This window comes from Vidua chalybeata, chromosome 7 (genome assembly GCF_026979565.1).
Source record: "Vidua chalybeata isolate OUT-0048 chromosome 7, bVidCha1 merged haplotype, whole genome shotgun sequence".
Taxonomy (NCBI): domain Eukaryota; kingdom Metazoa; phylum Chordata; class Aves; order Passeriformes; family Viduidae; genus Vidua; species Vidua chalybeata.
Window position 1 is genome coordinate 20,719,630 of NC_071536.1, and position 15,747 is coordinate 20,735,376.

Genomic DNA, 15,747 nt, shown 5'->3' on the forward strand with positions numbered 1-15,747 from the left:
ATATTAGCAAATACTCTAAATCAGAACCTGCACTGCCAATATGTTCTAATACATAAGAAAGTGCATATTTAAAAAAAAACCTTTTCTGCTGAATGAGGTATCTAAACCATTCTGGGGTGTATCCAATTTCTGATATCAATATCAATGTTATTTGGATCTCAACTGGATGATGCCTCTATTTTAGAATAAATACTGGCAGCTACTGAAAGGCAGGCAGGTTTTTTGCCAAATAAATGAATCGGTCAGAAATGAAATGAGAAATAAAACTACAGTAAAATACTCAAAGAAAAAAAAAAGGAAAGTTGCTCTTGAAAAAAAAATATACACATACATTTCATGAAGAAATTGAAGGTAATTGCATAAGTAAATCTCACAAGTTAGAGAATCACACAAACCTTTTGAATCCTCACCTGTAAACCTGAGTATCTATCACACAAGGTCTGTGTTGATATTTATCTGGTTTAGATCTTAGTTGTGGAACTCCTGACAGGACTGCTTTACTGGCAGGAATGACAAATGCTGCAACAAAAGCATTTCTGTTTTTTCAAATCTCAATCTCATTATGGTAGAGATACTACTATAATACTAATGGCTAAACATAAATAAATGACCCTTAAGTTTTATCCACACACTACATACTAACATTTATAGCTAAATGAAGCTAAGCTGAAGAGGCTGTGATTTAGTTACCCCCAGATTAAAAAAAAAAAAAAAAAAAGTCATCTCTGATAAAAACGAGATACCATGAATGAGCTTTTACACTATGTGTGTTTTTGCCCATGTGTGTGCATCAAAATTTAGAACATGAATTTCAAGCATTGCCATATATTTATGCCTAGAAGTTTGGTCAGCAGTCTCTCAGTTAAGACTGCAGATGTCATGGGCTGTCTTAAAGAACCCACTAATGCATGTCTTCAATTTTTTACAATTCTTATCAATTTCAGTAATTGAATTGTCAACGCCAAACCATCAAAGTTGTTTGTTTGTGGGTTTTTTTTTATATATCACTGATTAAAACTGTTACAATAGAATTAAAATGAACTTCATGAAAATGTTGACACATGGTAACTTCAGTGTCACCAGCACTGTAAATTCAGCACTAGATTGAAGACGTGTATGAAGATAATGTGAGAGCTAACAGGCATTTGCTGTAAATGCCATTAAAGTTTGTGCTGTTATTTATTAACATTATAGTTCTGAGTCAGAGAAATTATATGACAGTCTGTAATTAAACACATGTGTAAACATTCAGAGCCCTCAGAACATATGGGATTACTTTTTCTGGAACACATCCTATCGTTTGGTAGAGCTCATTAAAGGGCAGAGTTAAGGCCCTGTGAAGAACTCCACGGTCATCTCCTGAATGCTACTGTCAGGAGGAGTTAGAATATATTCATATTTATGTGAATTTTGTTTACAAGAACAGATCTGGCAGGAGCTGCAGGAGTTTACAGGATAGTATTTGATTAGTCAAAAGCACAGATTAGAATGTCAGCGAGGAGACATGAGAATTGTGACCACCTCAGCTACCAAGGACATGGAAAGAAGCACAGTCAGCACTGCAAAGCACTGTGTTCTTGCTCTATTACACTTCCTAAAAATCTCTGAGCAGAGGGCTGCCTTGATGTGAGCTCAAAAGTACTATTAAATACTGAATGGAAATGCTGAACATTTTCCAATGTCAGGGACAAAGTGTTCTATAACTGATTCAAACCCTTTGCTTCAAACCAACCAAAACAGAACTACCACCTTATCAAGAGTCTGGGGCATTTGTTATTTTGCATGCACTGTACCTGACACATTATATTAAATCTGCTGGAATCACTGCTAAGAACACTGTTTAGCTCAAGAAAGAGCAGAAGGACACACACAATATGTATGTTCTGATCTGTTAGAAAGCATGAATATATACCCAGCAAAATTTACTGAAAATTTGAAAAATTCAGGTTTTCATTCAAAATTCAGTCATCATTTATTTCTTGTATCTTGGTAATCATTTATTTCTTGTATCTTGGTATTTCTTGTCATCATTGGCCCATCCAACTCCCAAATCCCATGAAAAGTAGTTTTCTAAAGGGGAAAATCAGTACTTCCACTAGCAATCCAACCTATGCTTAAAAGAATCACCCAAGTTTCATTTGTATATGGATAAATTATAACTAATGCAATAGGTAAGCAAGAGCAATAATATGCTGGCAGACTGAAGCAAAGCAGCAGCACTCTCCATTTGCCTTTCAATATCCTCATTTTCCAAGCTGGGCAGTGGAGCTACAGCCGTGTGAAACCTGTGGAAGATGCAGCACTTCCTTCTGCGTGTTTAGTGGCTGAAATGGAATCCAAACCACCACCTGAGAAAAGCACCCGCTGAAGCTGTATTCATCCATCAAATGCAAAATCTGCTTCCTATTTTTATACAATTCTGATAGGAATGACATTTTAAGCTCATCATGTTTTTCTAACATTTTTTACCCAGGAAACTGGGAGTTCTTTGATTACAAAACTTAAATGATCTCAGTTCTGGCTGAACTCCAAGACATAAGCACTTTCTTCTGCTATCTCAGCTATTCTCCTGATGTCAAAGACACATTAAAATAAATGTGAACCATATGGCTCCCCAGCAGATTACTCACACTCCTGCATCAATGAGGGCAAAGCAATGCATTGTCACCAGTGCAGAAATATCTTAGGCACGTGAGAATTTCAAAAGGCTGGAAAAAAACATGTGTGAAGCAGCCTTTTGGATTAAAGCTCTATCTTAGAGCAGTGGAAATGCTGCATTTCTTACACTCTACTACCAATTTGTCTGCTTTTTACATACTCAGTGTCATATAAACCATTATGGCAAGAAGGATTAGCACCATTCTCCACCTGCTCCACGACTTTTCATGCAGTATTTCATCAAGCCTAACACCACAGAACAGCAAAGCCTAATCCCTCCTCGTAATCCAGGTCAGAACACTGCTCATAAAAGTCAGCTTGCTTCCCAAACCTCATAGAAAACAAAATCTAGGAAAAGGTTGCATCTACCTCTTTCTCTTACCTCTCTTTCTATCCCATTGTCTTCCAAGAGGTATTTTCTAGGAGTCTCCATACACTCAATTTACAAGTTTCCAACCCTGAATGATAAAACACTTTTCCTACATGCTGGAAATCTTCATTACGAGGAAATTCTGTGACATAAAATACACCCTCCAAAACAAACATGTAGTCTTGAGGACAAGGGAGGTATTTTCTAGAAGAAATGTGAATCTCGAAGTCTAGAAGGGAACTGCATACTCAGTTGTAAATTAGCGGAAATTTGAGAGAAGAGGGACAATGCTGTGGAACACCACCACCTACCTAAAGCACTTCACTGCTCTATCTTTCTAGGAGCTTCCTTCAGGGTAAAACCAAAGCTAAATTCACCTCACAGGAGGAGCTGGATGGGAATGCTTGCCTAATGCCAGATTTAAGTCACATTTGAAAAGATTTTTGAAAATTACTAGCTCACAGACAAGTCTGACATGAATAGAGAGGATTTAATTCATATTTTAAGCATTTTACCTCACTCTTAACTATTCTGTCTGAAACCTTGCAGAAATGTTTAATTGTCAGGATGCCTACTAGAAGCTGGATCCTGACCACTAAAATTTCAGTGAAAGCTTTACGTTTACTTCCTCAGCACCCTCTACCTCCAGAGTGCTTTTCTGTGACATACATCATACTCCAGTCTGCGAATATTATCAGCCTGTGGGGAGGAGTGGAGATGGTTAAGTGCTCACCATTTCCTCTAAATGCCAGCTGCTGTTCCATAGGTGATTATTACTGACCTTGGCCCCAGCTTTGTGAGGAGGAAAGTCCTACCAGGGATTCCTGTAAGAACACCCGTGAATAACAATTGCATTCGCTGAACTCTCCTATGACAGTACAGGCAATCCTTTGTTCCATCCTATGTGTGACTTCTGTGAATGGCCATTTCATGCAAACACAGCTACCCATTCAGCTGACTGACACTTTGCATTTACAACCATATTTTATGTATCTATCATGAACATCTTCTGACAAAACGATTTTGTTTGATGTTTTCTAAGCCAACAAAATCATTATGTAATGCAAAAACTGTCTCTCTGGTTGTATTGTGTGCAAAGTGCACTAATTTATAACACAGAACTTATTTTAAAATATAGAAACATAATTAGTTACACAAACCATTCTAAAAACTAGTGGGAGCCTGGTTTGTAACCCCTCTTCAATTTTTAACAATTCTCATCACAGTATTCCTCATTCCAGATGAAGAGATGCTTCACGGTATACCCTGTCCTGTCATTCTGTGTGAGTTTGTGCAAAGACATTGCACTGCATTTCACTGAATTTATTTGCATTTCTTGCTTTTTAACGCTCAGATGAGCTGACTTATTTTAAAATCAAATACAAGAACCTCTCAACCTGTTAGCGTTTCATATCGTGAGTCAACAAATAGCAATAACAACATATTCCTCATTAACAAGGAAATTCCAAGCCTGGTTGCTGGCAACATAAATAACTGCAAGATGCCATGAAGAAAGGAATTAATGCCTGCATTTAGTTACACTTGTTTTCCCATAGGAAACCAGCACCACCACTTCTAACTCATTTAGATTTCTATCATTAACCAGCAATTAAACATGCAGCTTAAGTTCAAAGCTCAGGTAGTGTCTTGTGCTATTGAGCTTACAGCAAATAAAACTTCATCCCTCTATGAAGATAATTCAGAAGAAGCTACACCTTCCTAAGGATTTCACACCTTCTTTCACATTATGTATGGCCACATAGATGAGGCAATCTCAGTAAGTTAGCAACTGTACAAAATTCAGTGCTTTACAGGGCAATTCAGTGCTTTGAAGGGACTGCAACAGGGATGTATTTGTGTTTTCAAATTCCTCATTACCTTTAACAGCAAAATCAAACGATGGCAAGAGCACTTAGAGACCAAAGGGTTTTCTCAGAGCCCTCAGTGATCTGCCCATTCCTAATGAACCAAAGTACATCCAAAAGTACTCTAAAGACAGTACCCTTATTAGTGGAATGGTAGGACCTGTGATTATGGCCACAGGATAACCTTGCTCATGACAGCAATAATGTTAATGGCAATAGAGAGATAACTGATGTAGGATATCAACCAGGCTGTGTGATGGCACCACCTCCTGCTGGTGATGATCACCTTATCAGATAAGCTGTTGCTGGCCATCACAAGTGACTCTGCAGGTCATGTGTGATTCTGTAAGTTAAATTTGTGTATTCTTCGTTATCAGAAAAAAAAAAAAAAAACCACCTAGCATTTAGAGGCAGGTACCTCACCAAAGCAGGGAGAATCACAGACAGAATCATCAAATTACTAATGTTGGAAAAGACCTCCAAGATCATCAAATAATTTTTGACTGAATACCACCATGCCCTTTAAACTCCATCACGAAGTGCAATGTCTACTTGTTTTCTGAATACTTCCAGGAATGGTGACTTCTCCGCTTCCCTGGGGAGCCTGCTCCAATGCTTAACTTCTCTTTCGGCGAAGCAACCTTTCCTAATATCCAACCTAAACATCTCCTGGCACACTTTGAGGTCATTTCCCCTTGTCTGTGAGAAGAGACCCCCACCTTGCCACAACCCTTCATGGAATTGTAGAGAGCAGTAAGGTCTCCCCTGAGCCTCCTTCTCTCCACTGAACACCCACAGCTCCCTCAGCTGCTCCTCATAGGATTTATGTTCCAGACCCTTCATGAGCTTCATTACCCTTCCCTAGAAGGGCACATATTCCCCTACAGCTCAGCTGGAATGTGGAACTCAGTGCTCCTCAGTGCACACAATATCGGAATGGTCAGGGTGTTGTACTGACATCCTCAACAGCAATTCCAGGTTTTTCAGCTTGCTGTGGAACAGATGAAATACAGCAGTGGGGTGCCAGAACTGAACAAGGCAACTGAAAGGAGCTCCAATGTCATTTTGAGTGCTCCAGCCCTGTAACCCATGTATGCCTAAGTCCTGACTAATACTGTACGTGCAACGCTTGCACTGCTACTTGAAGATGAACATCCTTCTTACTGATATGAAGGCAGGTCTGTGAAATGGGAAAGGCATGTGGACTAGCTAGTAATACACTTTGGCATCCATTAAAGTAAATCTGCAATGACTAATGACCTGCTGAATCAAACTGAAATTGCTTCAATGGACTGAGAAAGGTAAGTAAAATACACAACAGGGATTATATCTGCCAGCAGTAATGAAGGCACTCCATCACCATTTGCTAAGAGATTTTAAAATGTGCACATCTGTAAAAATACACACACCTTATAAAGAAAATGCTAATGTTAAAATTTGTCTATTCTTTATGGACTGTAATTTTTATTTACTGACTCAGTTGCCTGCAACCTAGGCTAGGGATTTATTAATTTCTTCTTGTTGCTGTCTTTACTTGTTTAAATGGCAATATTTTTAAAGAAACTGTATAGTAGTCACAAGCAATAGCACTTAGGGCATCTCAGTCATGTGTTTTCTGCCATCACACTACAGGGTTAATTGCTGAGAACAAAGTTATCTTCTGGTAGTTCTGCCCCACCTGAATGATCCACAACAGCTGTATGCCTCATTTAGCTGGCAGGTTAAACTGACTTTAAGACTAATGGAGCAGAATTCTTGCTAGGCTCCTGTTTATCTGACCCAATACATATAGTTTCAAGGGTTGTGTAAATACAGAGATGCATCAGCTGTGCTAGATGGATTTATATACAAAATGCCTGCTTTTTAAAGTGCTGAAGAGATTGCAGTTACAAGCAATTTAGAATTATCTCTTTGTCAGGTCAAATAGAAAGAAAAAATAAGACTTAGAGGACCACGTTAGCATTTTTTTTTAATTCTCAATTTAAGAATTAATATAGAGATTGTGATGTTGACTTAGAGGTCACACAACCCTCCCCCCCTTTTCCAGTCAGTAAAAGAGAGTTTATACTCAACTTTGTATTCACCTATATGAAAACAGACCAGAAAAAAGATGGTACGCAGGATCTGACAGTGTCTCACTAAATAGAACAGAAAATGGTATAAAATGTCAGGAAATAGCTTAGAAAGATAACCTCCATCAAGGAGGTATTCAAGCATGTAACAAAGGCAAGGAATCTTGCTAGCCTTTTTTCTGCACTGGCTCTTTTCAGTCTGCTCACTGAAAAAAAGTCTCACAGATTATATTCAGATTCAAATAGTCAACTTTGAAAAGCTCGTCTCTTGTCTTTTACTATGGAAGATGAATGAGTTCAAAGCATGAAGAAAATACCTTCCAATGTACACTGTTATCAGTTTTGTTAGTATACATTACATGTGCATGTAATTTTCAGGTGAGTATCACGCAAGAGCTCTTAAGTAATATCGGGTTTCTGTATTTGGTTTCTTGGAATTTAGGCTGATGCATCTGTTTTAAATACAATACTTTTTAAAAAATGCTATCAATGCACACACAAACTCCTTGCTCTTTCTATTTCTGTATCACCAATGGATATACCCAAATGTATTTTTAGAAAAAATGTAATATGTGCAATTCCTGTATGTGTGTGAGTGCACACACAGATGAACATTTATTACTCTGGCCACAAATATCTCAGTTAGATAAATCATTAATCATAACACTGAAATACTGTAGTTGCTCTTACAGAAAGGGAATTTCCTTTAAACTAAATTATTTATTATGTCAACTACAATCAAATCTTATGCATGTACTACAACTTCCAAGTTTGTCCCCTGAATTGTTCCCTTTCACTGTATCACCTACACATAAAATTTTGGCCTTCTGTGTGGGTGGGAATGACTGTTTGATGTAAAAAGCCTGTTTTCAGTCTATGATGAATAATCAACTAACTTCTTCAGCAGATGCAAATGTTAAAGTAGCAGCATGCAGATAATATTGTCCCCAAGACAATTTTCTAAATGCTAATATAAATTTAGATTTCTAATGATACCAAAGAGGTTTACTGGGTCACTTACTCCTTTGTGGCACTTCAATAAAATAGGTCCCCAACTAGCACTGCATGTTAAATATCATATAGCACCTCAAGAGTGTTCCATGTAAATCCATTTCAAAAGTTGTGCCTATCCCTGCTGTGCACAGGAACATTCCCTACCAGAGCAAAGAGGATTCACACCCTCACATCCAAAGGCCCACTCAAACTGAACAGCAGCATCTGGAAGGTAAGTCAGTTTTAAGAACATTCATGTCACATGCTATAAATATGATTTCTAGGCACATCCATACCACTCAGTTACATGGAACATTCTCTGTACGGGCAGCAATGAGGAGCCTCACAGACTCCTTGGCTCACACTTTTAAGGAGTAACTCCATAGAGGAGATCTAAATGCAACAGAGTTGAAGGAGGCAAACCCTTGCTTTTTAGAAGATGCAGTTCACTATTAATAAATAATATAACCACCTGAAACAAGTATCATAAACTGCAAACATTAACTATAAATTTATCATTCCCAGAAATATATACTGCAAATGTAGCTTTGCTAACTTAAGACCAAATTCTTATTTGTACACAAAACCATTGCAAAGTACAGAAATATCCTCTGGTATCTGAAAAATAGAAACTATTGAAATAATGTCCACCATACACAACATTCATCAGTTCCAAATAAAAGAAAGCTTATATTGTTTTTAGAGAACTCTCACCAATACTGTATTACAGAGAGCTGACAGCTGCAATACATTAAGCTAAGGAAAAGAAATTGAGCTAAAGCACTTTCCCTACAGTACCTGCTTGAACTATTTTGAACACAACTCTTAACATTAACTACAAACAGCCACATAATTCAAATAGCAAATAGGTAGGAGCTTCCAAGAGACTTCAAACTTTTACAACAACAGTGTAATAGACAAGAAGTCAAAAGAATGTAAGAGGATTTTACTAAGTATTATTTTTGAGCAAGTCACAAGCTGAACATCATGGAGAGACTGTTTCATGATCTGTTCAACTAAAAATCATCGTGCTTACCTTACCATAAAATTTATTTTATTTTGAGAAGCAGGAATAATTCTTTAGGTACACAGAGTTAGTACTTACGGGTAAAATGATTAGAAGTGGATGGATTGACACTATCACCACTGTCAGCACTTTCACTGCTGGAAATGTCATCATCTGATTCCCTCACAGAGGAACAAGGTGAGGAGCCATCAACTTCTTCAAACTTCCTCTTTAAAATTCCACTCATTGCTGCAATGCTATCACATGTACCTGTAACAGGAACGGAGGCAATGAGGCACTGAAACATCCATCTGCAGAATATACAATCATAAACTCCAAAGTAATTTTTATTTCAAAATAGCAGTAAATTGCCACTTCTAGTCTTGAATCATCATTTAATATGAAATTACACATGACTAATTTAGGAGAGTCAAGCCATAGAGAAGGAAAACAATCTTAAGTCCTACTCTAACTCAACATGTATGCAGGTGAATATTTCACTGGAATAATCTGTAACAGATTGCTTTCAGGGAGTATTTTCCCACTATGTCAACAGCATCCCTATCTTCTTCTAGGTTATGTTGTAAAGTTTCAAACAGAGAAAAAAATTATGGACTTGGTCCTTCCTTTGGCTGCCACAGGAGGAAGGAATGTTCACAATCAGGGATGAAATTAAGAAGAAATCATCCTGGACACTATAGTTCCCAATGCTAGAATTCACTTCCCTATGCAAGTGAAGTAACCAGTGTTCACACCACCCTTTAAGAATTTCATCTGATAATTCCAATATTACAGATAGATAAAAGACGGTGAAGGCACAAAGACCATATATGAATTTGTGCTCAATAAACACCTGGATTTCAGAAGTTACCCACACCAGTTAAACACACCACCTGCCTCCCAAACGTTCTCCTCTCCCAACTACCACGGGTTTATGAAAGGCAGGTCACCCTTGACTAAGCTGATCCCCTATTACAAGGTGACCTGCCCAGTGGTTGAGGCAAAGGCTGTGGATGTTGTCTACCTGGACTTTACTAAAGCCTTTGACAACGCTTCCCACAGCATCCTCATGGAGAAACTGACTGCTTATGTCTTGGATGGGTGCAAAAACTGGCTGGCTGGATGGCCCAGAGAGTGTTGAGGAATGGAATTAAATCCAGTTGGTGGCTGGTCACTAGTGGTGTTTCCCAGGGCTCAGCTGAGGCCAGTCTTGTTTAAATAACTTTATCACTGATCTGGACAAGGGGATCAAGTGTCCATCCCCTCAGTCATCTCAGTTTGAGATGACAGTAAACTGGGCATGAGTCCAAAGAAGGGCAATGAAGCTGGTGAAGGTCTAGAAAGTGACTCATATGAGGAGCAGCTGAGAGAGCTGTGACTGCTCAGTCTGAAGAAAATGAGACTTGGGGAGGACCTCATCACTCTGTAAAACTCCCTGAAAGGACTTTTTAGCCGGGGGGGGCTGGCCTCTTCTTCCAGGTAACAAATGACAGGACAAGAAGAAATGGCCTCAAGCTATGCTGGGGAGGTTTAGATTGGGTACTGGGAAAGATTTCTTCAACACAAGGGTGGTCAAGCATGGGAACGGGCTGCCAAGGGAAGTCACTCCAGAGTCCTGGAGGTATTTAAGAGATGTGTAGATGTGGCACTTGGGTACATTGTTTAGTGGTGGACTGATTAGGTTAATGGTTGGACTCAATTATCTTTGAGGTATTTTCTGACCTAAATTATTCTGTGATACCAAAATTAAGAAATTAAATGCCTAAGACATTCCTGAGGTTGAGTAGAACATTATAAAGCTAAGTATTCATGAAGAAATTTAGCAGCATGTCCTGGTTCCAGCCATGGCAGGGTTAATTTTTTGCAATAGCCCGGAGGGGGCATGGCCAGGACACCAAGGTTATTCTGTACCACCTCACATCATTACTGGGGGCAGGGGGAAGGGAGTCTTTTCTGGGGAGTACAAGTTCCTTATGGCTCCAATTCCAAGCCAGAGAGAGCTGGTGTCTATTGTGGGTTTTCACAGTGAGCAATAAGATTTCTTTTCTTGTACTCTCTGTCATAAATATTGTTGCCCTTACTGTTCCTCTTCTTATCTCATTGCCATTTTCAGTAATTTGTTCTTATCTGAACCCACAATCTTCACCTTTTGTGCCTCCTATTCTCCTCTCCAGCACACTGTCAAGGGGAAGGGAGAGTGAATGAGTGGCAGCATGGTTTGGAGAGTTTCTGTGGGAGCACTAAACTGGGGAGTACCCCCCTAAACCGTGACACAGCAGAGGCAGAAATAGTGCATGTAATTAACTAACTGAGAAGAGATCAAGAACAGCTGGAGCCTGCCCAGAGGACACACAGCTGCCACCATCCTGCCTGCAGCACTGCAAAGACAAATGCTCCTAACACTTATCCAGGCAAAGTTTGTCTGGGATTGATGACACACTGTACTTGTCAGGGACACACAACCCAGCACTATGGACTTGACAAAGGGTTCTGCCCAATCCCACTGAAAGCAAGAAAAATAAAAAAATCATTTACATTGCTCATGAGACAGAACTGTTAAAATCTCTACAGCTACCTTTATGATTCCTTAATTCTGGACCAGCCACATTCTGCTCCTTCCAGGAAACTGAACTAGATATACTCCACAACTCCCTTCCAACCAACATTTCTATGGCACTGTGTTTAAAACCCCAATACATCTGTGAGGAAGCTTGCATAAGCTGGGCTAAATGGCTACTAAAGAAGACAAGATTAAAGCAGAGATTCCAGTACTGGCCAAGACGTTAAACAATTAGCACATTTCAGCGTTTTGGCTCAGGCCACTTCTTGCTCTCCTGGATTACGCAGGATGAAGCAGGTGCCAGAACCATTCCCAGCAGGCAGGCTGGATGAGGGCACCTGGGTTTTGGCAGAGGCCTGACAGCTTAGCCATTGTGGACAAGAGTTGTATCCTGCCACTTGGCAGCAGAAGCCAGAGAATGCTGTCCCTAGCCCACGTCTTTCTTATCTTTTCAATTAGCAAAAAGGCAGTCTCAGGGATGTAGCTGCTGTGCTCTGACCCTGCCAGCACAGCACTTCAGCAGGTTCTCTGCTATCTTTGCTCAACTTGGCCCATGCTAAGTAGTTTCAATGTCTCCTATGTATTCTACAGCTCCCTTCAACCCCCAACACCATTTTCCTTCCTGGAAAAAACAAAGTGACAGTGTGAAGAGAATTCTAACCTTTCAGCATGGTATGAAGTCATAACAAGATAAAGGTGGATATATGAGAATGAGAACTACCAAAAAAAAAAAAAAAAAAGAGAAAAAGTATATAAAAAAAAAAAGAAAGAAAAAGTAGGACTCACCAGCTTACAGAGTCTGTAAGTCGAATTCCAAATCATAATTTTGCAAACACTGAAGCCTGTCTATATGAAATGCACGAGTTGAGGTGGCAAGAACACAGTGGTTTCTTCCCAGTGCAAAGAAGTTTAGTTCTAATTACTTGTTTTGTTTTGCTGACAAAGCATTTTACCTTGCCTGCCAGCTCCTAAGCACAGCAGGAAGGACTTACAAGCAGGTTTAAACTTGTCTTTGTAAGTCAAAACTAGAAATTGCATATACATTATACAACATTTTAATGATATTATTAAATTGTAAGGATTAGAACAGAAGTTTTATAATAAGGGAGTCCATTCACTTCTTGAGAATCAAAAGCTCTAAAAAACACACATGCAATTGTACCAAGTGTAATATCCTGTCTCCAGCAGTATCACTACGTAATGCTTCAGTGGAAAGCAATGGGATGCAAATCCAGCCAAAACCACTGCAGATACACAGCTCTGCTTCCTCATCCTTACAGCCAATTTCCCCTATGCATGAGACTTGAAATGTTGCTATATGACAGTGCCCAGCCTCTTAGAAATTCACTTGACTTGGTCTCCTGAGTCAACAAGTTTCCTATTAGTTTTCTGTGAGAAGAAAAAAAAAAAAAACATAACAAAACACATCTTCTGAAACTATAGGCACACCCCCTTCAAAATTACTGCAGTTTCAACCTCTACAATATTTTGGACAGTAAGCAGCAGGAAGGCAGCAGTGTCCAGCAGCATGCTGTACTAGACAGAACTACACAGGTACCTCTCACAAAGTGGAGACAGCTGAAGAGAAATCACTGACATCTTGTTGCTGTATTGCAGTGGTATTTCCATTGCAGTAGTGATTACATTACACAGGAGGTAGAGTGCATCTGCTGATCCTGTACAGAATTAGGAAATGCCTTTATATGTGAGGGGTGTGCAGGGAGGGAACAGCGATGGAGACACAAATGAAACTGCACATTAAGTTCCACATCCCAAACTGGGGCATCTGTCCAATGGCTGCAGTTGCTGGAAAGCACCTGGCGTGCTCCTGCCTACACTCCCGACCTCACAGCTGTGCAACCCTTAACAGCCTGCCTACCCCTGGGGAGCTCCCCAAGCCACACAGCCTCTTGCTGACACTACTCCTCTTTTAATGTGAGAACTAAAGCATTCATCAGCGAGAACAAGGAAGAGAAAATGAGCAAGAAACTGCAGGTCTGAAAACACTTGAGCACTTGTTTACTATTCAGATTCTTCCCAATTCTGAGTTAATAAACCCCAGAACAAGATGCAGAATCCCATCAGAAAGTGTAGCTCATGAGAATAATGTAGAGGGAGCACTGGTCCCCAGTACAGCCAACATGTGCCTGCTCTTGGAACTGGTGGATATTTCCTAGGGCTAGAAAACAAGAACAGAGGGAGTGATGTGCCATCTCAACAGGTGCACTTTGACACCTCACAGCTACACCTGCTCAGTGTTCCCCCTGCAAGGGCACAGGGACATACAAATGGCTGATTATTGCCTGCTGACTGAGCAACAGCTGCTTTCACTGGAGTAACCAGAAACTCTGAAATTACTCCAACGTCCTTGTCATTAGTCACCACTCAGACCAAAGAAGGCTCTGACAATCTGTCACCAAATTGTCTTCTTCAAAGGCATGTGAGCTTTTCCAGGGTCTCACTTTCAAGTTCCCCTAGCATAAAGGCACTTCTGCACATACCCAAAGTTACAGAGACTTGAGATATCTGAATAAGTTCTTGTTGAGGTCTCCCTGGGAGCCTGAAACTTTGTGTTCATCCAAGTGAAGTGTCTTATCTATTATGAGTGCAAAGCATACTGAGAAGGAAGAGGGACAGAAAGGCTGGGCCAGGCCAAAACCCACGAGCAATTGTTTATGTACCCAAAGGCTGGTAAATACAATACAGCACTTGGCTGCTACCTGTGCCCACCCTTTTTGGACTATGAATCTTGGCAATATTTTCTATAGAGCAAAATGGTCTCCACCTAAACAAAGGACTAGGATGCCCCCACTAAGCTATAGCTTAGGGGCAGCAGGTACTGAACAGCAGACTCTGCTCTCCAGCATCTGGGTGGGTTTCGTAGCTGTGCTGCCATGTAAATTAATAAGAGACCCATTCAGCAGCAGACCTTTACAGGAAAGATGTTTTGAGAGGAAGAGTGACCTATGCTCTGCTCTGCTCTTGGAAGGGAAGGTCAAAGTACCTCCCTTCAGGAGGTACTGGACTGTGACTGTGGAGCACAGGGAGCTCCAACAGCACTGCTTCCATGCTGAAGGGTAACCACACGGACACACATTAAACATTTCTCTCTCGAGCATCTAACCTCCAAACGCCTTGCTTCTCACTTCATTAAGTGGACGCGACTTAGAGACTAATCCTGAAACCCTACTCAGAAGCAGAAGACCTGCAGTCCTCAACAGCCACAGCCAAACCTCAGTACAAGAGAAAAACCATTCCTGCTCAAAGAGCCATTGGAAGGACAGGGAATTTTATGGCCATCTCGACGCTGCTAGGAAACACGCACTCCTCCCTACAGTTTGCACCTCTGCATCAGTAAGGAGCAGCTTTGCTGGCTCTGTAATTCTGCCTTGTCTTCAAATACAATGGGATTCTGATCACTTCTAAAACACTTCAAAAGGAAATGTTTGATACACAAAGCAGATGTACTAAATAATAAGATCTCTGGGGGAATGACAGTTTGGCTTATTAATTATCAAAATTCTGTTTCTGAACATAAATTCCCCCCTCCTCCCCCCTTCAGTAAAAGGCAACTGAATTCCTTTAATTTATCTTCTAGACACCTTAAAATCAACTTTTCTCTCTAAACAGCTTTAATTACATCTTTAAAGCATTACGTTTGCATATCCTAGCTAATGTAACATCAAAATTACAATTTCAATATCTAGTCAGAACTTCCCTGTGAGGAAATACACCTTGTATTACACAATGCTTGCTTTAATTGAGAAAGCTTTAACTCTTGGGATTAGAGTTACACAGTATGCAGTTGTAGCATACATGCTTGCTTTCAAAAATATTTCCAGGAATTATGACTTCAAATGCAGAGGAAGTGTAGTGATAGTGTCAACAATGAGACTGCCAAGGGCATGGTCGGAAGAAATGGCTACAACAATTTAAATGGCTAAACAAATATAGGCTAAAAGTCAAGTCAAGGGTAAAGATATAAATTCATACTGCCTCTGGCAGGAATCAATTATGCTGGCTATTCTGACCTCTAAATGGGTTCTTCTGGAGAGGGAACATGAAAAGCTTACTCTCACTTTCTCGCTTTTTACCTATTTTCTCTCATCTTCATTACAAGTTACATATGCATGTTCCACATGTATAAACTTGGCAAAAAATATTTAAAAAGGAGAAAGAGAAACTGTTTTATCTTCATTAAAAACCAATCATAGTTAAAAATT

General features: G+C 39.9%; 1 protein-coding gene across 3 annotated transcripts in view; it reads right to left on the reverse strand.

Moving 5' to 3' along the window:
- Window positions 1–15,747, reverse strand: part of CSRNP3 (cysteine and serine rich nuclear protein 3) — an 81,356-nt gene that overhangs the window by 18,975 nt on the left and 46,634 nt on the right. For all 3 annotated transcript variants that reach the window (XM_053947916.1, XM_053947914.1, XM_053947915.1), the window contains one exon: window positions 9,064–9,234. In XM_053947916.1, coding sequence (XP_053803891.1) covers window positions 9,064–9,234 — 171 coding nt within the window. The remainder of the gene's footprint in view (window positions 1–9,063; window positions 9,235–15,747) is intronic.